Source organism: Callorhinus ursinus, unplaced genomic scaffold, assembly GCF_003265705.2.
Source record: "Callorhinus ursinus isolate GAN/ISIS: 27379988/994484 unplaced genomic scaffold, GSC_fseal_2.0 scaffold2, whole genome shotgun sequence".
In the NCBI taxonomy this organism is placed as follows: Eukaryota; Metazoa; Chordata; class Mammalia; order Carnivora; family Otariidae; genus Callorhinus; species Callorhinus ursinus.
The window spans coordinates 67643612-67669949 of NW_027397064.1; the positions used below are offsets into that span (position 1 = coordinate 67643612).

The window sequence follows — 26338 nt, forward strand, 5'->3', positions numbered from 1 at the left end:
TAGAATTGGAATAGCTTCCAGGAATACTCCTTGTACCCACTGTGCTAAATTTACCTGACATCGTGACACCAAGGTTCAGGGCTGAAGTGGTATTACAAGATGCAGAGAATCACAATCTTCCTCACATTGGAAGTATGTGAGTAGTAGAGAAGAAGCAAAATTTCAATTGTATAGAGCCAGAGTTCATCTCCAGAAAATTCTAAATCTTACAGGTTATATATACAAGAAACTTGACAGAAGTTTTCTTAAATTTTAAGACCACCCCAAAAATTTTTGTGAAATTATAAATAAGTTGTAAAGATGAAAGAAACCTTTCTAGACTACGTTAGTAAAAAATAAATTTTAATTAATAATGATAAAGGGCGCCTGGGTGGCTCAGTCGTTAAGCAACTGCCTTCAGCTTGGGTCATGATCCCAGGGTCCTGGGATCAAGCCCCACATCGGGCTTCCTGCTTGGCCCTCCTCCTCCTCCCTCTCCCACTCCCCCTGCTTGTGATCTCTCTCATGCTGTCTCTCTCTGTCAAATAAATAAATTTAAAAAAATTAATAATGATAAGGATAGAGTTAATTTTCCATATCCCCATCAGAAAATGATATTTAAAAATCGTTGACATTAGGGGTCAAAAATGTAGGGGGAAAAAGTATTACAGAGGTATGTCAGTTCATTTTTAAGAGTATGCTATTTCTCCAAATGGTACAGTTTTGTGCTATTTATCACTTTCCAAATAAGTATTTGTTGATTTTTTTCTCATTCTAAATAAATATCTACTTTTGTACCTACTTTATATTCAAATGTTGACTTTTTTCCCCCTAGAGAACCCTCAAAAATGCATAAGCTCTAGGCCCCACAAAACCTAAATCTGCCCTAAGGCTACCTGTTGGTAAGTAGCCCCCAATTTTGTGTCTCCATCTCAAACCTCTTTCCCAGACTCCAAACTAACATATCCAAGCAGTCATCTGACACCTCCACTGCATGCCTAAAATACAACTGGAAATCAACACGTACTAAACTAAACTCTTATTCTTCTCCATCCCAACTCCTTCCTATAAACTGCTCCCCCACAATCTTGTCCATCTCAGTTGATGACAAAACAATTTTCTAGTTGCTCAGAACAAGTGTCTTGGGGTCATTGTAGACTCCTCTCTTTTTCTTAAGCCTACAACTGATCCAACAAGAAACCTATTGGAGCAACCTGCGAAATAGATACAGAATTTGTCCACTTATTATTTCACTTCACCACCCTGGGTCAGGGCCACATCATACCCAACCTGGATGACTGCAACAGTCTCCTGACAGGCCTTTGTGAGTCTACCTTTAGCCCCATGGTCTGCACCAAACACAATAGCTAGTGTAGTCCTCTTAAAATGCAGGTTAGATCATATCATTAATTTATCCTTCTAATGTTACCCTATTTTACTCAGAGAAAAGGACAAGATTTTTCTAGGGCTCTCCAAGGACTTGTGTGATCTGCACACCCCACTCCTATTAGGTCTCTGATCTCTTCTCCTGCTGATCTCTTCCTCACCCCAATTCACTTCAGCCACACTGGCCTCCTTGCTGTACTCACTGCCCACCCTGGGAACTTGCCTCTGTATTTTTCACTACCTGAAATATTCTTCCTACTTAGGTAATTCCTCACTTCTTTCAAGCCTTTGTTCATATTTCACCTTCTCAGCAAAGCCTACACTAAACACCTACTTAATATTACACCCTACCTTTTCTGACCCTTTATGTTTCTCAGACTCTTCTATTTTTATTTTTTCTGTGGCATTTACATACCATGTAATTAACTTATTATATTTAGTGTTTACTTTCTACTTCCCCTCCAAAGTTTTTCAACATAAGAAGAGCAGGGATTTTTCATTTTTTCACTGATGTATCCCAAAAGTACCTAGAGCACTACTTGATCGTTCTTGATGCTCAATAAGTTCTTATTGAGTATATAAATCTTTTGCAAAAAATAAAGATGATATTTTTAAGTGAAATATATAGATAACAGACATAATAATGCATCAGATAATAAACACATTAAAAAACTTAATGGGAAAAAAAGGTATGGCCACAGATTTCAAAGCAACAGTAATGAAAAGGCCACAATTTATGGCTATGAAACCATAGAGAAAATATTTCCTGTTTCTGCATGGTTAGACTTCTAAAGCAAAGAAAACTGGAATCTGGATTAAAGGACAAGCTTTGGAGGTTAAACTTTGACTAAAAGATAGAGACCTCTAAAGAGATGTAGACATTTATCTTCCAGATTTATGTCTTTACATTGCAAAAAATAATAAATCCCCAAAGCTACTGGTTTATATTCCAAAGGGTTTAAACTAGGGACCTTCCTCTTCTCTTCCTTGAGATTTGATTATATAAGGTAGATAAGATTTCTCTCTCTCTCTCAGGAGAGGAAAAGGCAGCTGTAGATAAATTCCTATATAAACTCCCAGATTCATAATTTTAGGGCTCCCTTCCTGGGTATATAACAATCTGGTTCTCATCACATCACCTTAAAGGGAAAGAAGGGGGCATGAAGAACCAATGTGGTTATTGCTATAAGTAGTAACAGCCTCCAATCCAGAAACCACCTTATGTTTGCTTTTAGAACAAAATTAATAGATGTAGATATTAAAAACATCAATGGGTTTAAGAGACTTTCTACAAAGACTGTATGAGAATATAATAGATATAAAATATTAAACATGAGGCCTATTACACAGCAGACACTCATACTTGTTAGTTCCCTTTCCCCTTCATACTGCTCACCCCTCAGTGGCTCAAAGGAATAAGAAGACAGAATAAAATTATCCTGTCATATCTCACTGTCTTCCCGTTTCCTTCTATATTGCCAGCTTTTCTAATCCCAACTATAATAACCCTGGCTTAAGCAACTAGGGAATCACATTAGATCCTGTGGAAAACAGTATACAAATAAAATTTCCAGGTTAACATTTCCATAAATTTTTCCAAAAACATTATATCCAAAATTGAATTTTCCATCCTAGGAGACATCACTTAAGAAGACAAAGAATCCGAATAATGATAAATGTCATTGTTCAGAAATCATTTGAATATTATTAAACCTAAACTATTTTTAAGATTATATAGGGAACAATTTTATTTTGTGATATACAAAGTCCAAAAATTTAGTTAAAAGAGGGAATCTACTCAAATGAACATTTCTTAAGTTAATCAAAATAGTCAATAATTAATTTCATATCACGTCAAAACTCCAAAATTAATAAAAATGCAAAATCATTTAGATACAAATATGTCTCAAAAATATTAGTAAGAATAGGACAGTGCTATTAAAAGTTTTTTTGGAGATAAGCACAGAACACTAGAATTTATTCAGAATTTACCTATATGTCACTTGAGAGAAAACACAATTTCCCCATTAGAAAAACAGGGTTCATTAAAGGTAACATTGCTTTCTGAGTAAAATTTTGCTAACAAATCCTGGATTTTTGACACTTAAATTGTGTGGATACAATCTTGCTAAGCAGATACAGAATTACTGTAGATATTTTCATATGTAAGAGGTATCAGTACTGAAACAACTCAATGTGGCTGTGGTCCTAGCATTCTTAGTGTTTACCAAATGCAGTGAGATTAGAGGTATATTTGGGAATGGAATGGACTCCTACTATAATTAATAATCATACTAATAAACTATTCTTCTTTAGCTAGGAGGGAAGGGGCCAAGCTACCTACTCTTGAAGAGAACTGTGGGTTTGTTTTTTTTTTCCATGAAATGAATATGACACAGCTGGTGCATAATTACCGAGTTGCTACAGCCATTAAGATGTGTCAATCATGGGAAAAGGTCAAGTATATTAAGCTGAATAAGCATGTGATCTTTAATTCCATGGAGATTCTAACAGAGTCAGGAAACACAACAAGCCATCATTTATCATAATATATCAAAGAATTCTAATTCCGACAGAAATTCTTTGCTGAGGGAGAGCGATAGAACGAAAGAGACCAAGAAAGTGTGAGTGAGTGTGTGTATGGGCTATTGCACTGCTGTTTCTTGGACTGCTTCACTGAAAGAAAAAAAAGTGTCAAACCAGTTCTGGTCACAGTCACCCGACCTCAGGGCTATATTTGTAATCATTGCAAAACAAAGGGTCACATGATTGTGACTCTTCTATCAAAAAAAAAACCTGAAATCTTGTAAGTGCTAATATTACTCAACAAAAAAGCCACAGTCTGAGATTTACTAGTTTACTACTGTGACATTAAAAAAAACAAAACAAAACAAAAAAACTTCTTTTTATAAGTTTATAACATTGTCTTGAGCAAAACATAGCAACTAATTTACTTTGTATCTTGAGATAGCCATGTTATTTTTCATCTTGGAACATGAAAATCCTCAACATAAGCTTCAGCATTTCTCGAATAAATGAATGAATCCTAATAATATGTATTTTCTAAGGAAAAAAAAAAGCCAGGAGAATTCCCAGTTCTGGTAGATTGTAAAACAGCTTGATGTTGGATGTTTACAGTGCTCAAAGAGAGGCTAGAATTTAAATCAATCGAGAAATGGGATAATAAGGAATGCTTAGAGGACATGATCCCTGCACTTAAAAGATAATTATCCAATTGGGAGGACTCAAATCCAGTGAAGAAAACAGCAGCAAATATACAAATTAGAATACAAATAAAAAGCAGGAAACAATACCAATTTGCATTAAAGCGAATGTTCTTATGTGGTATCAGCCATTAAATGCTGTAGGAATTTGTGTTAGAGTGAAATCAATCATAACTTCAGCAATCAAGGAAAGTTGCATGGAGAAGATAGAACTTGACTTGAGTCTTAAACAACAAGCAGGTTTTACATTAGCAATGGAGTGGGATAATGTGTGCGAAAGCAGAGGAGCAATTTTGGGGGATAATGTGAGGTACACGCTAAAACGGGAAAAAATAAGGTAGGATAGAATACTTTTATGATCACAGGATCTTGCAATTTCACTATTATTTTATTTATTTATTCATTTTTCAAGAGAGAGAGTACACGCAAACAGGAGTGGGGGAGGGATACAGCAAAGGGAGAGGGAAAGACAGAATCTTAAGCAGGCTCCATCCATTCTCAGTGCTCAGCACAGGGCCTGACTTAGGTGGGGCTTGATCTCATGACCCTAAGATCATGACCTGAGCTGAAATCAAGAGTCGGTTGCTCAACTGACTGAGCCACCCAGGTGCCCCATCAATTTCACTATTATTTTATAATATTTATGTTTGCTGCTTTATTTTGTAAGGAAGAGAGAGAAAATAGATCAACATATGTTCTGGGATACTTTAAAAAATGAACACAAAAGAGAAGGTGGTACTCCCCACCTCCCCAACCCATTTTAATTAATTTATGATTTCTGAACAGCCCTGCCACTTTGCTTTAGGGAAACAGTTTAGGAAATGAGCAAAAATGTAAAACTGTAAGATATTCCAGATTTAGTTTTGTATTGTGTTAATCCAAGAGACATGTGCACATGTAGAAAGTGGCTCATTCTGGGAATTATGGTAATTAAGGACAAAGAGGCTTGCTTGGGAAAACAAAGAGTCATTGAGAAGACAAAGAGGACATTTCCATGAAGGAAGTTGAGTGGGATGCAAGTGTAGAACTGAAGTAATAAAACATCGGAAAGCAAAGACAAAAAAAACCTGGCACTTCTGTATAGATATTTACAAATAAGAGATAACATGGTAGATTTTTTTTTTAATGGCCACAAATATTTTAGCAGTTTCTCCCATCTGAGGTGTAATCTGTTCCTCCAATCCTTGAATCTCGGCTTGGGTGTGTGACTTGTTTTGACCTCTGGGACATCAGCGAATGTGATACAAAGGCTTGGGGAGTACCCGTACACTTGCTTTTCCTGCTGTTGTTTCTGGGAACTCTTATGCTACCATGTAATCAGATCTATCAAACCTGCCTAATTGTACCACACAGAACTGCCAGTGTATACTCTCTTAGCACCTTATACTTCCTTATAACACTTTTCAAAATTTCAATTCAAGCAACTAATTGTATAATCAGGTATATAATGTCACATTACTCTACTTCAAATTACTTTCTTCCTCAAGAGAGGTATAAAGTAAGTTTCTATGGTTTTAAATAACTTTTAGGACATTTCTAACCCCTTCATTTATACAGAATGAGGATTCCTTTTCAAATTTAAAACTAATGAACTTTTCTTCTCAGTCAGAAAACTTAAAAACTTCAAGGTATTTAAATATTAAGCAAAGTTAACAAGGAATTTATATTTTAGAGCATACTCTAGAAGTTCACTTTAAAGATCACAGAATTTAGAGCTGGAAAATTCTTCAGTGATCATCTGATTAAAATCTCTCATTTTAACATGTAAAATAAATAGGAGCTGAAGAAGTTAACTCAACATTTCTAAAACTAAACACTGTTAAATAATCATATCCAATAGGGCAATTTTAACAACTTAATACATTTTTTCCTTATATGAAACTCTACTATTTCCATAGAAGATAAAATGATAATATATTTCATCTTCTATATAACAATCTTTTGAATACTTTAATTTACCAGTCATGTTCCTTATAAGTATTCTGTTAGCATTTTCCTCAACTAATATTTGTATGAGATGACCTCTCCTGAGGTCAAATCCATCTTCTCCAGTGTATCTACCTTAGATGTAGTCAATGTATGAAGGTCCACAGGACACATCTGGAGCATTTTCGTTATGACCATATAGACCCCTACAGGACCTATAGGTGGAAATAATATTCCAGGAAGTGACTCATCCAGGGAAAGTATGAAGAATAAGAAGGAAAAAAGAACCAAGAATAGATGTGGAAGGAAACCAACATTTCAAAGATAGATGAGAATTATAATTGTCAAAGGTTTGAAGAAATAGATGGAACCTCTCACATTATGTTAATGGGAGTGTATTTCAGTGCTGGAAGCCAATATAAAAACATGTATCAAAATCTTAATTTAATAACCTTTTGAGGTAGTGATTCTGCTCCTGTGAATTACATCAGGAAGGTCAAACATACAGAAATACCTATACAATAATGTTAATAACCACTTTGTTTAAAAGAGGAAAATGAGAAATAATCAAAATTTCCACTGATAAAGAATTAGTTAAATAAAGCATGTTACAGCCATTCAATAAAATGCTAAGTAGCAATTTATATGAATAGTATCTATATAACATGGAAAGATCTTGATGTTTTTTAATGAAATGAGAGTAGTTTAAGTTAAAAGGTACCATAATTCCACTTATATATAATTTAGTTATAATCATGTGTTTATGACACATGATTTAATTAATATTCTGTTCATAATATTAATTCCATTATTATTCTGCTCAGACTATTAATAGTATTACTTTTAGGTGGTGGGTTTTCAGGGTTGTTGTTTTGTTTGTTTGCCTTCTTTATACTTTTTATATTTCTTGGATTTTTCTAATGGAATACATATTATTTTAATAATTTTTATTTTTTAATTTATTTTGGGGAGGGAGGAGCAGAGAGAGGTAGAGAGAGAATCTTAAGCAGGCTACACACCCAGCACAGAGCCCAATACAGGACTCAGTCTCATGACCCTGAGATCATGACCTGAGCCAAAATCAAGAGATGGATGCTTAACTGACAGAGCCACCCAGGTGCCCCTATTTTAATAATTTTTAAAACACTAAAATTAATGTAATTTTAGAAAAAAAAAGTAGAGAAATGTCAGGCAGAGTAAGAGGGGACAGTGGGTAAAACACAAAAAATATCAAGGAAGCCATGATCTGAGAAAATCATCAGCCAAGGGAACAGAAATGAGAGAAGAGCGGTCTAAAAACTAAGGCACAGAGTTCTAAAAGCAACAGAGAATTCAGAAGGAATGAGGACGGAGAGCCATTACAGTTGGCAATTAAGAGCACTTTTTAATAGATAGGATACATATTGATAAATCTTAGCATGAGAGAAATAAGCCATTCACATAAACAGTCGGTATCTCAACTTACTGAACAAGACTTTTGTTTTCATGATCACTGTTATTAACTGCATTGGTGTTGCTGACACTATAATTTTGTATTAATCACTGTGATGTCATAAAATGCTTTTGGGCTATATTGTCGTCTAATTAAATCATGGCAATTGTCTTCACAAGAAAAAAAACTGAGTTATGTAAAGGAAAAAATAGGCATAGTTCTAAATAATTTAGCTAGAAATTAGAAATCCTTTTGCTAGTAAGACTGTAATACTTTTATTACAAATGCTCCTAAGGTAATTCAGAGCAGTTTTGAAAGTAGTCAAAAGGAGGGACACCTGGGTGGCTCAGTCATTAAGCGTCTGGCTTTGGCTCAGGTCATGATCCCAAGGTCCCCGCATCAGGCTCCCTGCTCGGCGGGAAGCCTGCTTCTCCCTCTCCCTTCTCCCTCTCCCACTCCTGCTTGTGTTCCCTCTCTCACTGTCTCTCTCTATGTCAAATAAATAAATAAAATCTTAAAAAAAAGAAAGTAGTCAAAAGGAATATTCATAATCTTCCTGCCTCAGAGACAAAAGCTTAATTTACCAGCAGAATATTAAAATTTTACTTTCTTCTAATCACAATTTCAGTTATTTTGTTTCCTTTTTATCATTCCACCTGAAGCTCATTAAGGGGTAGAAATGATGGAGAAAGGAAAGAAAGAGAATCGATTTTTTTCATCGTGCTTTCAGCAGTTCTGATACATTAAAGGTAATAGGAATGACTAGGCAGCCAGGAAAGTGGGAAGATAGAATGCAGAAATAAACAAGCTTACTGGGAGAAAATATAAAAGAGCATTCAAAAAAATACTCAGCATACTGGCACCCAAAATGGAATTAATTCTATTAAGGTACCAGTGATACTAGTACTGCTAAATTATAGGTGTGCATTATCCAAAAAATTAAGAACATCACCTCTTTCAATTATTATTTAATACTTATTATTATCCTTATTTATACCCATTTGTATTTTAGTGTAAACATTTATGTGCAAAGTGGCCACTGACATTTTTTTGCAAAGGGATGTAGGACTGAAGTGCCCTATTGGTGGCACCAGTATCTAAACCTCCTTAGAGAATGAAGAGCATAAAACAGAAAATGGCTCAGTGTTTGTAGACATGAGCACTTAATTAAATATTGGCGAATGATGACAACTTCCCTAGAAAGATCCTAACTGACCAGTAACCTATCCCTGAGTGTACTACTGAGAGATAATTCTGTAGAAAGGCAACAACCTGAGGAGGCTGCAATCACATGCAGCTTAGGAGCTTTAAAGTAGGATCACTCTACGGAGCACCTGGGTGGCTCAGTCAGTTAAGCTCTTGATTCTGGCTCAGGTCATGATCTCAGGGTCCTGGGACTGAGCGGGGGTGGGACTCCACTTTCAGCAGGGAGTCCGCTTGAGGATTTCCCTTCCTCTCCCTCTCCCTTTGCCCCTCCCCCAGCTCACACTCTTTCTCTCTCTCTAAAATAAATAAATAAATCTTTAAAAATAAATAAATAAAGTTGGATAATTCTGGGGGAAAGATTAGCAGCTGAAGTAGAGATTTAAGAATTTAATCAAGAAGTAGACTAAGTTCATCTACTTCAAAATGTCACCTTAATAGTACTAGTCCTACACTATTAAACTGTGTAACTAAATAATGAACACCCTTAAGTCTCAGATGTCTGGAAAATGCAAAACAAAAGTATAATATTAATATAAACCTATGTAGTATATACTAAGAAGCTTTGGTCATTTGTGGTCTGTCTTCAAAGTTTTCAATATTTAAGGATTCAAATATTTAAGGATTAAATGAATACTTTCTTTACTGTAAAATTCCTTCTTTTAATATTTATAGGATTATACTTAATGTAATGAAAAGGAATTTCTTTTCATCTATTTTATCTCTGAAATAGTAATTGATTGAAAATGTTACATATACACACACAAACACACAATTCTACTCATTCACAGATGATATATTTAAGTCACATTAGAAAGCAAATACCTTCCTCCTCCCTCAAAAAAGAAAGCAAATAGCCTAAATGCTGTACCATATCTTTGATGGTAGAAAATCATATTAAACAGAGCTTGACTTACAAGAATAGTGAAGGGAGATTAAAAACAAGGGCTTTTATTCTAAAATCAGCTACCAAAAAACTGACATCCTAAGCTACGGATGCAAAATGTATAATCAGGACCCCTAAATTATGAAACCATAAATTTACAGGATTTCTTAGTCACATATACACATTAGAATATATGTGACTGCCCTCATGATGCAAACACATGTCTATAACTGTTTACAAATGGTCAAATAAACCACAACCAAATTTTAAAAAATACTTTAAGATCTTTCAAATTTACTTGGAATTACAATATACTATAAAAACAGATTATAAATAACTATCAAGTCACCACTCACTTCAAATAGATAAAATATCATAAATAAATTATATATCAAAATATATTGATGTGGGTCACATATACAAATTACATGAAATGCCTAAAATGAAGAAATATGGAACACAATGTATAGCTCACCTGACAGTTAATTTTAGAAATAAAAGTATTAAAAACAATATTCTCATATTTGTTTCTTATTCTTAGGATACCCAGGGGAAAATACAACCATTCATTATGAAATGTGCTCAGGTGGCAAAGATTGTTCAATAAGGAAATGAAATTTAATATTGACTATTTTTTTCTGAAATCTTCAGTATTAGTCTATATGCCTAATTCCCATCCTCAAAAATCCAAAGTATTTGGCAAGCAAAATGTCCAATTTCAGATGGATCCTGTGTAATTAACTAATTTCACTACTCATTACCAATGGACCAAATATCACTTAGAATTGCCCCATCAATTGACATTGAGCCTATATCAACACAAAATTGCACAGATCAATTGCTGATCAACCAATAATGGTAGGAAAAAAATGAATCTTTTTCAAAGAAAAGACATTTGGAATAAGGAAACAATAAGATTATTCATTTTGTGGTGCAGAGAGATGAGAATTTAAAATAGGAGAACATGGGGTTATAATATAACTGGCTACCAGTGGGAGAAAGGCTCTCCTATTTGTGGAAATGAATCTCTTTAATGGGAATTTACTAACTACAAAGCTTCTCACATTTTTGCAAAATCATTTGGAAAACCACTGTGATATGGCTACTGATTTTTTAATTCAGTATTGTTTCATAATAGGACATAAAAGTCTTCACTTTTTTATATATAGTCATGATCAAGTGAGGAAATATGTCCAGGTCTTTCAATTAATAATCACCTTGCCCCATTCCATCCCCTACAACATAAAACTGAGCATCATCTTTAATTCTACAGTATAGTTGTTAAAGGCCCAGACCCTGGTGGTTTTGAATCCCTGCTCTACCACTTGCTAGTCCTTAGGCCTGGGAAGGTTAATCTTGTGTGCTTTAGTTTAACTGTAAAATGGAGATCATTATAGTACTTAGCTCATTTGGTAATTTCAAGCATTAATTCATTCTCCACTACCTCATGAAAATATTTAAACTTCATCTGCAGTCACTCTTTGCCCCCATGCACACAATTCCAGCACATTAGCCACACCATATTAACTATTCCAGAATATAAAAGATCCTTCCTTCTTTGCCTTCAGAACCCCCATTCATCCTTTAAAGCTTGGCAATTTTTGGAGATAAAAGTTTGGAAAGAACAGGTATAGGCCTAATTTTTGGCTTTTTCTTGTCTTCATTTTTTTCAATTACTTTTTACCCTGGTGGCAAAATCCTGTGTCATAAATATAGGACCTGTACTCATTATCTTTAGTTTTTCAGAGGAAACCACTTGTGACATTATGATGATTATAGTCAGAAAACCATTTCAGTTATCATAAGAGCTCAGGAATGGGGTGAAAGGAAGAAAGTGGGAGGGTACTACCATTGACAGAACTATGTTGTATGTTCACTTTGTGCTAGGTGCTTTACTTACATTATCTTATCTTTGCATTTTGGGTTCACAATCTATTAAGTGGTCCCCAAAGGAAATAAACTAGTGAACCATTTTTTCCTCAAATGGAATGAGCAAAAGAATATCAAGATAGCAACATAATTTTCTTTATTAAATCCTTGAGTGAAAAGTATTTTACTGTCTGCTAAAATCAATATAGGATAAAGAAAATGTCTCTTTGACTTAACTTGTAGGCCAAGATTTAAAGATGAGTTTAACTGTTCTGTTAAAGTTTTAAATTTATGAATTCCTGAAAATCACTGAACTATAACTAGATTGACTTATCTTAGTGCAGTGCAATATAATTAGAAATTTCTGTATTTACATGTAATTCAAAGGTAATTAAATATTTGATGAGCGTTAATTATGCACCTAATTACATTACATAAATTTAACTTCTTACATGATTAGTGATATATTATTGAATAATATATAAACGAGATTCAATGCAACACATTCCTAGTTCCTATCTAATTCAAGAAAAAGGGCTAGATAACATGGGAGAACACAAATATGTGTAAGATGACAATTTGTCCCTCAACAAGCTTATAATAAAAATGATAAGAAATATATACATGGGGTGCCTGAGTGGCTCAGTTGGTTAAGCAGCTGACTCTTGATTTCATCTCAGGTCATGATCTTGGGGTCATGAGATCAAGCCCCACGTTGGGCTCACACTAAGCATGGAGCCTGCTTAAGATTCTCTCTCTCTCCCTCTTCCTCTGCCCTTCACCCCTCACCACTCATGTGCTCGCTCTCTCTCTCTCAAAAAAAAAAATATATATATATACACGTATACATAACAATAATATAAAATAGATGTAAACTCAGAGGAAGGAAGAAAATAATTATTCTTCTAGGAGGGTAACACTAATGGATGGGAAGAATGGGCATTCTATTTCTGTGTGGAAGGAAATCACTAGCAAATGGTGGAGATGGGAAGGCTCCAATTTGGGGCAATCCAAAAGGCCTTAAATGAAATAGAATAATATCCCTGAGGTTTTACTGTGTCTTCTATGTTCCCAGACTATAGAAAAATAGAAATACTCGCTAAAAATATGGAAAACAATAGTCTCTCACTAAATAGGTTCTTTATGTATCAGTGATTTAGGGAAATATTTAACCTGTGAGGACAATAGGTAGAATGTTAGGCAACAAAGAGATATGAAAGGCAAGAGTGCAAGCATTCTACACCATACACAAAATTATCTCAAAACGGTCAGAGACCTAAATGTAAAACCCAAAACTATAAATTAGAAGGAAACATAGGGAAAAACTATGACATTGGATTTGATGAGGATTTCCTGAATATGACACCAAAAGTACAGGCAACAAAAGTAAAACTAGACAAGTTAGACTACATAAAAATTAAAATTTTCTGTGTATCAAAGGACAAAATCAACAGAGTGAAAAGGCAACCAATGGGATGGGAGAAAATATTTCTAAATCATATATTTGATATGGGGTTAATATCTAAGATATATAAACAATTCATACAACTCAAGAACACCCAGTTAAACAATGGGCAAAGGACTTGAACAGACATCTCTCCAAAAATGATGAACAAACGGCCAACAAGCATATGAGAAGATGCTCAATATCACGAATTATTAGGAAAATGCAAGTAAAAACCACAATGAGATATCACTTCATACTCATTAGGAAGGCTACTTATCAAAAACAAACAAATAAGCAAACAGAAAATCATAAGTTTTATCAAGCATGTGGAGAAATTAGAAACCTTGTGCACTCTTGGTGGAAATGTAAAATTGTGAATTGCTATGGAAAACAGTATGGCAGTTCTTCTAAAAATTAAAAATGGAATTACTTCATGATCCAGCAATCCACTTATGGCTATATATTTAAAAAGACTTGAAAGCAGGATTTCAAAGAAATATTTGCATATCCATGTTCATAACAGCACCATTCACCATAGCCAAAAGATAAAGAGCAACCATGTCCATCAACAAATGAATGGATAAACAAAATGTAGTACATACATATAATGGAGTATTATAAACTTAAAAAGGATATAAAGTCTAACATGCTACAACATCATGAACCTTGAAGACATTATGCTATGAAATAAACCAGTCACAAAAAGACAAATACTAAATGATTTCAATTATATGTGGTCTCTAGAGTAGTCATATTCACAGAAACAGAAGATAGAATGGTGCTTGTTACAGGATAGGGTGGGGAGCAAATGGGAGAGTTGCTTAATGTGAATAAAGTTTCCATTTTCCAAGATGAAAAAGTTTTGAAGATTGGTTACAATGTGAACCATTGTGAATTGGAACAATGTGAATATACTTAACACTACTGAACTGTATACTTAGAAATGGTTAAATGGTAAATTCTATGTTATGCTTTTCTTTTAGCAAGAAAAAAGCATTTTAAAAAATTTTAGCAAAAGACAATCCAGTTGTTGGTAGTATTGCCTTGACTGGAAATTGATCAGTTCAGTCAAAATTACTAAAATAATAGCATGTCATCTTTAGCTACTAAACTTTCTTCTCTTTATTATCATCTAGTTATTAACAAGACATGCTACTTTTAGAGGTTTGCCGTTAATTTATTCTTACACTTGCAGAAGATACAACAATGGTCTTATCTGAAAAAAAATTATTAAATCTTTAAAAAGTGCAGGCATCAATTGGGAAAAAAAGCAGGACCAGGGCACACCATGAAGAGAGAATCAAGGTGAGTAAGAGTAACTGAAGGGGCAGTTGGTTACTTTTATTGTGCCTGTGGAAACTGACCCCACCTATCCATCCATCCATCGTGGAGTTTCAGACTCAGTACAGTGTTGACACTCTCACATTGTCCTTTCAACAGGTTCGCTGGAAACAGACTCTGGAACCCATCTGTCTTATCAAGACCGCCAACGTATTTGCCACTTCTTGTTCATTTTGTCGATACATGAAACAATGTAATGTTCTGTAGAGTATCCACTCAGTTCAAGTCTTTTTGGACTCTATTATGACAAAGGGTAGGAGACTGTAACAGCTCTGGAGCAAGACCATACATGTATATCATTATACTTCTGGTAGTCCTTCTTGATAGTAATAGGAAAAGGGGCATTTGCCAGGTCAAGAGCTGCACACCACATACTTGAGGCCATGTTAACCTGCTCTAAGATGCCATTTCTGACAGAGCAATTGCAATTGATGCTACCACTTGGCTGAGTTCGCAGTCACCCACTACCATCCTCTATGATTCGACAATTTCTGCAATAGCTAGACTCGTATATACTTTAGGTTTTTAAAGATGACACTAGGGGCACCTGGTTGGTAGTCGGTTGGGCATCCGACTTGATTTTGGCTCAGGTCATGATCTCAGGGTCATTGTATTGAGCCCCGCATCGGACTTCCCGCTCAGCAGGGAGTCTGCTTGGGATTCTCTCTCTCCCTCTAACCCTTCTTTCTGCTCATGCTCTCTCTTTCTCACTCTAAAAAATAAACAAACAAACAAACAAGTAAATACAGATGACACTAATCTCTGCCACTTTCTGTCACGTGCAATACTGATTTTCATGTACTCTCATGGCCAAGGCAAGTAGTTTGGGAGCCTTCTCTCCCACTACAATAGTTGTTAGCCTCATAGGCTAAGACACCAATGTAATGTGGATGTCCTGCCAGTTACCAGGTATGTATGTCTACTGGTACTGTTCAGGGAGCAGGAAAATGATGAATGAGTGAGTCAGGTTCCTCAGCAAACAGACTCTGAGATAGAGATCTGTGTTCAGAGAGTTTAGTGAAGAAAGCTGTCAGCAATATACCTGTGCAGAAATACCGGCAGCAGCATTTGGTAGAGGAAGTTTAATTATGGTACAGTTGCTGAGAAAGCCTCCGCTGATTCCACAGGGGGCTTTGAAGCTGAGACCACCCTTCAGAGTTGTAACACACTGAGGCAAAGGGGCCGGGCCCTTATTCTCTTTCTTCATTGAATTCAGTGTGCCCCAGGGGAGGCAGCTCCCATAGCAAGAGGCAGCTCCTTTCAGAGGAAGGAAATTTCTGGGGAGGAGCTCAGGCATGGGGCAAAGCAGGCAACACCCACAGCAACTGGGGAAATAAGCACCACCATCCTTAAGAGGGGATTTTGGTGGTTAGTGGTAACATCCACTACTAAGGTTGCTGGATTTGGCAAGTAAAAAGCAATAAATAAAAATATCGCATGGCATACCTATACTGAAAAGATACTCATTACTTACTTAAATTTCAAATATAACTGAGTATTGTCTATTTTATCTGGCCACTCTGTCCACTACACACGTATTAAAGGGCAAGTAGGAGAAATAATTTCAAGGGGATTAATGCATTTCTCCTTTTGTAATCTTATACTCTGTACAGTAGTAATCCCACATGGACATGAGAGACCAAAAATAAAAATTGGTTAACCTCAACAATTTTTGTTCCACTCACAATCCTGACTTGGTCTAATTATAGGGATTCAATGCCGCTCACTACTTTTTACCATAGGAAGCAGAAATAGGCTTAGAAAGAACACTAGCAGTTTTAAGGAGGGCGGATTGTGGGAAAGAGAGCACACAGTATACAGACAGGGAAAGAACTAGAGCAGTGGCAGTGGGAATGAAAGGGAAGAAAGGAGAAGAGACGCCCCTGAGATAGATTCAGAGAATTTACTAACTGTATGATACAGAAATACAGGAGGTGAACAGTAGCTAACAAAATTGTATGTTCTTGATTTTAGGTAACAGGAAAAAAAAGAGAGGATATGGTAAAGATACATGTAAAACAAAACCAATAGGTTTGAAGGGAGAAATTATACATTTGACATTCTATTCATCCGAATGTATAATATATGTGAATACATTAACTAATATACTATACCAAGCTGTTGATATTGGTCAAGTGATCATTTTCCATTAAACATATTTACCTTAGACTTTATAGATATTTTTAACCACCTAGCATTTCTACAAGCTGTGCACAGGATGTTAAATTATACTCATAATTCTATTAGCTATTAATAATTCTTATATACCCATTAAGTCCTGTAAACACTAATTTTCAAATTTAAAATCTTAATTGAAGGAAGAGTTTATAAAATGTGTTTTTCTTAAACAGCAATTCCTAACTCTATTTTATTTAAAATAAATATCTATGTGTATGTTTTATATACACTACTAAGAGTTCTTAAAATGTGGAACTCTGGTCTTTTTCCTTAATTACAAAAAAGGAGAAACTCCTGCCCACATCACACTCAGCAATGCTGTCTTTCTAACTGGCACTCTCCCCTTTACCCAATTTATATTATGCTGTCAGTTGATTTTTTTCCCGAATCATGATATTCAACACATTGTCCCTGCATTATTTTCTGATTCAGAGTAATCAATCCAGGAACCACTAACAGATCTATTAATTCTTTGTGTGCATCACAGCAGAATCCTGGATGCATCCTCAGATGCTAGGATGTTTATCTACTTAGTATGGTCTGGGAGCAGAACAAATACTGAGAAAATCAAAATAAATAAGTTTTTCCTATTTTAGTTCAAAATTCTAAAATGTAATGTTACATTTCCATTCTATGATGTTAATTTTAATCGCCAGTGACTTAGTGCTTAGTGACAATTATTCACTTCTGGGATTAAAATGCCCACTATAGACATCAATAAACAGAACAAAATCTGACTTATCCAGTTGTGTTTGCCAATCAGAAATCTATTTTAATAAGCATCATATACCCTCACCTGAGTACCAGGCCCAGTAAGAGAAAATGTATGTAACACATGTTGATATAATAATTAGAATAAACATATTAAATCCTATTTTTGTACTATGTATTTTCCAACCAAAGGGAAAATTCAATATTTTATTGTAATTATTTATAAATTATCCACTGTTAACTTTCAATAATCTGTGTGCAGATTATCCATCACAATCTTTAAACCCAAGATGGCTTTTTCCTGCGATTATGTTTTTAGAATAACTTCTTGCTTTATTGAGTTTTCTTACATGTGCTTACTGAATACAAGTATAGCTTAAGCCATGACATGACCTAAGTAAGAAGGTAAATATGCTGCTGGGGAAAAAATGTAATATAATGGCATTTCAAATCCAAGGAGAAACTATCTTTATAGTCTCCATTATCAGTTTAGATTTTTCAAGTTTCTGCTCCCTTAAATTTATGTAATGCATATGGATAGCATAGCAAATCTCTATGCCCACCCAGTAAGTATAACCTTCCTGGACCTGCATATTTTCTGTGCACCAAGCAAAAACGTCAGGTACTGAGTAGGTATAGTTGTTGAAAGTTTATTCTAAATATTGTATCAATTCTCCTGTTGTTTAATTGTTGTAGCTAAAGATAAGACCTAAGAACTATGAATTTCACTGTAATTTAATTAGTTACCTGACAATTCTTAGGAGGACTACTCCTTACTTCTCACCTGTGGTGGATTATTAAGAACTAACTCTGATTATTTTTACTTAAGATTACCTGGGTTTTATTTTTTAACCAAAAGATGAAAAATATCATATACCTTGTATCCCACTAGTAATAATCTCTGCTTAAAAATTAAAATGAAGCAATAACATGTATACATTAAATTGTGGTTCAGTAGTAACCGTCAAGACTTATGTGAGTCTTATGCCAGGTACTATTCTAAGTATTTTTCCCTTAATTCTTATAAAAACTTTATGAAATATATTCCATTATTACCCTTATTTTATTTTATTTTTTAAATCTAAATTTTTTTATTTGAGCATAGTTGACACACAGTATTACATTAGTTTCAGTAATTATAACATAATGATTGGACAAATTTATACGTTATGCTATGCGTATAGCTACCACCCGTCACCGTACAATGCTATTATGGTATCATTGACTATATTCCCTATTCTGTGCCTTTTATTCCTTGAATCACTCATTCCATAACTGAAAGCCTAGATCTACCACTCCCCTTTACCCATTTTGCCCCCTCCACAAACACCAGTTTGTTCTCTGTACTTACAGCTCCGATTCTGCTTTTTGTTTGCTTATTTATTCATTTGTTTTTTTAGATTCCACATATGAGTGAAAACATATCTTATTTAGTGTGAGTTATTTCACTTTTTACCCTCTAGGTCCCTCCATACTGTCACAAATGGAAAGGTCCCATTCTTTTATATGGCTGTGTAATATTTGTGTGTGTGTGTGTGTGATATCTTCTTTATCCATTCGTGTATCGATGGACAATTAGGTTGCTTCCATATCTTAGCCACTGTTATCTTTTTTTTTTCAAAAAAACCTTATTTACAAAAATGGTTGGCTGCACAAGCTGTAGTTTGCTGATCTAAAAAAATTCAAGTATTAATCTTGATTGCCAAGTATCTTCGTGCCCCTTTACATTTTACACTAGAAGGTAGTGCCTCACTAATCTTACCTGGTGCCACCTCTGCCAAATTCCCTCAGTTTTGGGGGACATGGAAGTGGACTACATCTGGAAAAGACCCTGATTCTGGTCTCAGTTCTGTCACCAGCTGCCTGAGTGACCTTGGGCCCATCATGCCCCTTCTCTTCCTCCCAGTTGCCCCTTGTAGAATTAGGGAGAGTCCAACTACATTATTTTTTTTTAATTTTATTATGTTATGTTAGTCACCATACATTACATCATTAGTTTTTGATGCAGTGTTCCATGATTCATTGTTTGTGCATAACACCCAGTGCTCCATGCAGTACATGCCCTCTTTAATACCCATCACCAGGCTAACCCATCCCCCACCCCCTCCCCTCTAGAACCCTCAGTTTGTTTCTCAGAGTCCACCGTCTCTCGTGGTTCATCTCCCCCTCCGATTCCCCCCCCTTCATTTTTCCCTTCCTTCTTCTAATGTCCTCCGTGCTATTCCTTATGTGCCACGAATAAGTGAAACCGTATGATAACTGACTTTCTCTGCTTGACTTATTTCACTGTTGTCCTTATCTTAACAACTGAGAAAACGGAGGTGCAGAGAAATTAACTGGCTGAAGTTTCCATAGCACATAAGGGGCAGAACCGGTATTTGAATCCAGTGCAGTTTGGTTTCAGATCCCGTACACTTAACTACTAAATCATACTACCTCCTAGTTGACTTATCTGACTTTCTTCCTATTGAAAAGAACATACTCAAACGGTGCTTCCACCTCTCTCTCACATATATCTGAGTAAAACTCGAATGCCCGTTGTCTTTAACTCTCTTCCAGTGACAGCCTAGTCTGACAGCATAGGCAGGATTCGATGCCCTTCCTGTCCTAATCTCCTCTCTCACATAGCACCTAACATGCTGGTCTGTCATAGATTTCCCCCACTGATGGTAATTCCTGACGCAATAATTATTGAAAGACTGGCACACAACACAGCTCCTGGAAGATAGTACATGTTCAATAAATGTCTGTTGGATGAATGTTTGTAGGTCTTCCCGTTGGCATTTTAGGCTGCATCAAAGCAATCATATCCACAACTCACCACCACCACCATTACTCCAATTATCAACATTTGCATTTCCCCAGATTGAGACAAATTTCATATTTTTCAATCTTTAAGATTTTTCTTTGAAGTTTCTTTGAAAACTTTAAGAAAGTGTAACCAAAACTATCCCAAGGGGGAGAAAAGGTCTTACCTTCTAAATCTTCTTTCTCAAAGTGTGTTTTGAGAATAGAACGAGTTCCACCTCTATCCACAACTGCCTCTTCATCATTTCTCTGTAGAATGGGAAGAAAGAAGATTAAATGATATTACAATAGTTCCTCTTTAACCATGGGAATACTTTCCAAGACCCCCTGTGGATGCCTGAATTCACAGATAGTACCAAACCCTATATAAACTATGTTTTTTGCTAAACATATATACTTATGATAAAGTATAATTTTTAAATTAGGCACAGTAAGAGGTTAACAATAATAATGATGAAATAAAACACTTAAAACAATATGCTGTAATAAAAGTTATGTGAACATGGTCTCTCTCTCAAAATATCTTATTGTACTATACGCACCCTTTTTATAATGATATGAGATGATAAAATGCCTATGTGATCAGATGAAGTGAGGTGAATAATGTAGGCACTGTGACATAGCATTAGGCTACTGTCGACCTTCTGATGGTATGTCAGAAGGAAGATCATCTGCTTCCTGGCCATGGTTGACCTCAGGTCAATTACCACAGGTAAGAGTGGACTACTATACATATATTCTCTTAATTTCAGAGAATAAACAATAATATAATCTAATATAATCTAATATTTTAGGAATTTAATTCAATCACTTAAACCTACTTGTACACAACTATTCTATTTGATTATCAATTGTTAGTTTAAAAAGAAAGAGACTAAAATTAAATTGACCACATATTCAGAGAAGGAATGCCATTTGATTTTCCATGAAATCAAAGGTAGTCATACATTCCAGTTGCCATCATTTGTTAATGAGATGTAAAACAGAAAACAGTTATCCTGACAATGTAGTAACATGCATTTTTATCTCTGATAAAGAATTCTCGTTAACAAGATGACATTTTGAACTCTACAAGGAAAATATGGAAATCATTAGTATTAACACTACTAATGCTATGGCAAGGTGAAGTAATTCCACTGCCATTTAAAATGAGGTTGGGGGGATCTAATCTCTTGAAAGCAATTAGTAGCAATTATTAGGTAAACTACAATTTTAATTACTTTGCTTCAGTATAATACATTTTATTCAAACTAAACTTTTAATTATAATCATATACATTAAGCCTTCATTCAGTATGTATATACATATGTATATTTTACTTATTTAAAATGGCTGGATGGAGACTCTTAACATTGTACATATGCTCAAAACGATACACTCACTCATTTGGTACTCAATAAAATAATGGGGGAGGGATAAGTATAATCCATTTAACCATACAGGAGTGAACAAGATACAAAATACTGAACAAAGTGAAATACAGATTATTTCCAAATTTTTTTGATTGCAAACACCTATGTAAAAACTGCCTTAAAAGTGAACACCGAACACAAAGGAGAAATGAAAAGGTAGACTGAAGATGAATGAATCTTCCGACATCTATTTCTAAGCCTGTTCTAGTATTTGACTAGCAGAAAAATTATAGATTTCTCTTTCTTCTTTGAAAGCTTTTTAATTCCCAGGCATAATCTTGATAAAGATTTGGCCTCCGTGTCTTACAGATCAGTATTGTCAACTGTAGGATTACCGACTACAGACATATTTCAACCTAGAAATATCAGCTCTTATGTGCTTCACAAGCAGCAAAACATAAGTAGAATAACATATTTTATACCCTATAGTCCTGTGTCTTTCAGACATTTGCTGAGACAGGTCAGGGCAAAGTGTCTGAAATTGGAGTGAAAGAAACCTATACTACAAATGAAGGAATAAATGAAAATTGAGATAGGATTCTGAGCCTACTGCTCTTGTGTTTAGCAAAGTTTTAAAAATCTCTTGGTCTGGGCGCCCGAGTGGCTCAGTCAGTTAAGTGTCCGCCTTCAGCTCAGGTCATGATCCCAGGGTCCTGGGATCAAGTCCCGCAGGATACCCTGCTCAGTCGACAGCAGGCCTGTTTCTCCCTCTGAACCTCCCCCGCCTGTGCTCACTCTCTCTTTCTTTCTCTCGCAAAAAATAAATAAATAAATAAATAAATAAATAAATAAATAAAATCTTTTAAAAAAATCTGTTGGTCTGAGCAAAATAGCAATAGAAAAAACTACAGAATTATATATTTATATATAATTTTATATATTTATATAATTTTCCTGAACCTGAACCAGACAAATGCAAGTTCCAGCCTCTTGAGAATCTATTCTTGATTCATTTACAAATCACATTTATCCTCTGTACAGTACATATTCAAATATATGTCACATTGGAATGTATCTCTGCCCTCTGGAGTGTTATTAGGAAGAATGCCAAAAGCTAAGTCATGCATCCATGTTCAGAGGTCAGAAGAAGCACTATTCCACTATATCTCATAATGGCAGCCTCTTAAAACAATTGCAAAATGGAAAGGTTTATATAAAATATAAGAAGATGTTTCCCCCTATACAATAAAATATTTAATTCTTATTTCAAGGGCCTGAATCAATTTTCAACTTATACAAAATTGTTTTTCTTCTTATTTTTATATGGCATATAAACTGTCCACACACAAAAAATAATTCTACACAATAGCTAATGTTAGGATATTGAGATAAAAGGAAATTTTGCAGCAGAAGTAGAAGTGGAATCTAAATAGGAAATAGTTGATTATTTAATTACAATATGAATTACAAGTAGAAGTGCCCTAATTTTAATGTTTCATTGATTAAAAAGAAAGAACTTGAAACTAGAATATGAATGTAACTCAAAGTAAGTGACTCATTTTGCAGTTTTATATAACTTTAAATACTCTCCAGATAGACCAGAGAAACATCAAATGCATGATCTTTTATCCTGAAAATTCCCAAGATACAACTTAATACCAAGACATATACTGAAATTCCTCTACTTTGGTTATAGTTCAAAAGCTTATTTCAATATTATTAAAGAATTTTTAATAGAGTATTTCCCTTCCTCCTTATTACCAAGAGCGAGTAAACATGGGTGTGATGAAGAGAATCCAGGCTGTGCAATAATCCCAAATACACTAGTAAGAAAATTTTTTTCACTTTTTACTGCCCCTTTTCGGATTTGTTGAAGATCAAATACAGTAATGTACCCTAATGTCCATATGTATTTACTCACTTGGAACAAATTTTATCACCATGTAGAGAGAGAACACATAAATCTATTACATTGCCTCTCAATACAATTGACCTTTGTTACACTATTGGGTGAACATTTATAAGATGATTTATTCCAGTAAATAGAATAAAACAATGTTTTAAAATTTGTGTGTTGGGGGGGATGACCCATGGTGAGAAATATATATTCAACACAGTCACATATTTATATATGTGTAAACAAAACAAAACTTTCACAAACCAACATTTATTCTTTTTTTATTATGTTATGTTAATCACCATACATTACATCATTAGTTTTGATGTAGTGTTCCGTGATTCATTGTTTGCATATAACACCCAGTGCTCCATTTACTACATGTCCTCTTTAATACCCATCACCACGCTAACCCATCCTCCAGCCCCTTCCCCTCTAGAACCCTCAGTTTGTTTCTCAGAGTCCATAGTCTCTCATGGTTCATCTCCCCCTTCGATTTCCAACATTTATTCTAACTATAAACAATGCAGTATGATATTTTCTATTCCAGGGTATTCTATTTCATTTAAAAATACTAGTCACTATCCTTTAAATTTATTTCAGTACTTAAAAATGAGTTGTGACCTGCAATTTGAAAAACACTGATACAAACTATGGCCCTGAAACCGTAACAGGAATTAAGTCACACAGAAATCACATCTTAAATCCATTTACATAGGACTCTAACCAATCGAACAAACAATAATACTATACCTTTCAATTCAATATTTTTCAATTTTTGAAATTTCTGTCATGTTAAGTGTAGGGACATATTATTATAATTACATATATTACATATCTTTTGCTAAACTATTTTTACTTTGTTTTTCTTTCCACCAGGAAAGTAATAATTTGCTCTACCTAGTTCGACTTAAGTACTTTTCTCCATGTCTTCCCAAGAAAGAAGGAACAAATACTATTATCTATGATCCTCTCCAGTTAAAACCTGCTTATGACTAAATTGAATTTGTATTCAGCTATTTTATATTATTTTTTTTATTTGACAGAGAGAAAGATAGTGAGAGCAGGAACACAAGCAGGGGGAGTAGGAGAGGGAGAATCAGGCTTCCTGTCAAGTGGGGAACCTGATGAGGGGCTCAATCCCAGGACCCCGGGATCATGACCTGAGCCAAAGGCAGATGCTTAATGACTGAGCCACCCAGGCACCCCCAGCTATTCTAAAGGCAAATACCATATAATTGGCATAATCCAAAGGCATTTTATAATTTTCTACAATATGATTACTTCTAAACATTAAGACATTTGTGTTTTGAATACAAATGTATATAAATGTAAATTGGGAATATTTCTACCCCCAAGGAAAGTTTTTAGAGGGAAGAGTTTTGCTGTCATTATTTTTACTGAACAATTACTAGAGAGCAATAGCAGAAAAAAGAGCTTTCTAGCTCAGCTCTCACATTTGAAGTGACCTTGAACGAGTACACTCTCTCGTGAAAAAGCAACTAATATGAGCTAGCACATTTAAGTGTTAAAATAGTCAGATAAAGATATATCAATAATTTCTTCTAGAATTGTTTAAAAATACCATTAAGCTCTCTATAAATGTATAAAACATATATTTTTCTGATTTACCATAACTCTTGAGCACAGTCTTCACAGAAATAAACTTTCCTAATTTTATAAAACAAAATCTAACAGTAATCCCATTAGCAAGACAATTCAAACTTTTCATGTCCTTTTGAAAATTCTCATCCCATTTGAGATTGGGTTAATAGAAGAGTGAGCAGTTCATTTTCATTTCAGTATTCTTTCTTCCCTAGAACTATTTATCATATCAATTTTTAAAAAGCAACCATTTCCTCAATAAATGATACTGGGAGAACTGGATAGCCACATGCAAAAGAATGATACTGGACCACCTTTAACACCATACACAAAAATAAACTCAAAATGGATTAAAAACCTAAATGTGAGACATGAAACCATAAAAATCCTAGAAGAGTCAAAAAGGATTAAAGACCTAAATGTGAAACATGAAACCATAACATTCCTAGAGGAGAACAGAAGCAGTAATTTCTCTGACATCAGTCATACCAACATTTTTCTAGATATGTCTCCTAAGCAAGCAAAACAAAAGCAAAAAAAACTACTGGGACTGCATCAAAATAAAAACTTTTGTGCAACAGAGGAAACCATTAACAAAACAAAAAGGCAACCTACTGAATGGAAGAAGATATTTGCAAAAGATATAGCCAATAAAGGGTTAATGTCCAAAATATATAAAGAACTTATACAACTCAACACCAAAAAAGAAATCTGATTAAAAAATGGGTAAAGGGGGCACCTGGGTGTCTCAGTTGGTTGCGGGTCCACTCTTGGTTTTGGCTCATGTCGTGATCCAGGGTCGTGAGATTGAGCCCCATGTTGGGCCATGCTCAGCAGAGAGTTTGCTTCAGATTCTCTCCCTCTCCCTCTGCCCCTCCCCCTTCTCACACATTCTCTCTCTCTCTCTCTCTCTCTCTCAAATAAATAAATAAATAAATCTTAAAAGAAAATGGGCAGAAGTCTTGAATAGACATTTTTTCCAAAGAAGACATACAAATAGCCTACAGACACATGAAAAGATGTTCGATATAGCTAATCATCAAGGAAATGCAAATCAATCAGATATCATCTTACACCTGTTAGAACAGGTAAAA

General features: G+C 34.8%; 1 protein-coding gene across 6 annotated transcripts in view; it reads right to left on the minus strand.

Moving 5' to 3' along the window:
- Nucleotides 1-26338, minus strand: part of SLC4A10 (solute carrier family 4 member 10) — a 306454-nt gene that overhangs the window by 165528 nt on the left and 114588 nt on the right. For all 6 annotated transcript variants that reach the window (XM_073883384.1, XM_073883388.1, XM_073883375.1 and 3 more), the window contains exon 2: nucleotides 20558-20639. In XM_073883384.1, coding sequence (XP_073739485.1) covers nucleotides 20558-20639 — 82 coding nt within the window. The remainder of the gene's footprint in view (nucleotides 1-20557; nucleotides 20640-26338) is intronic.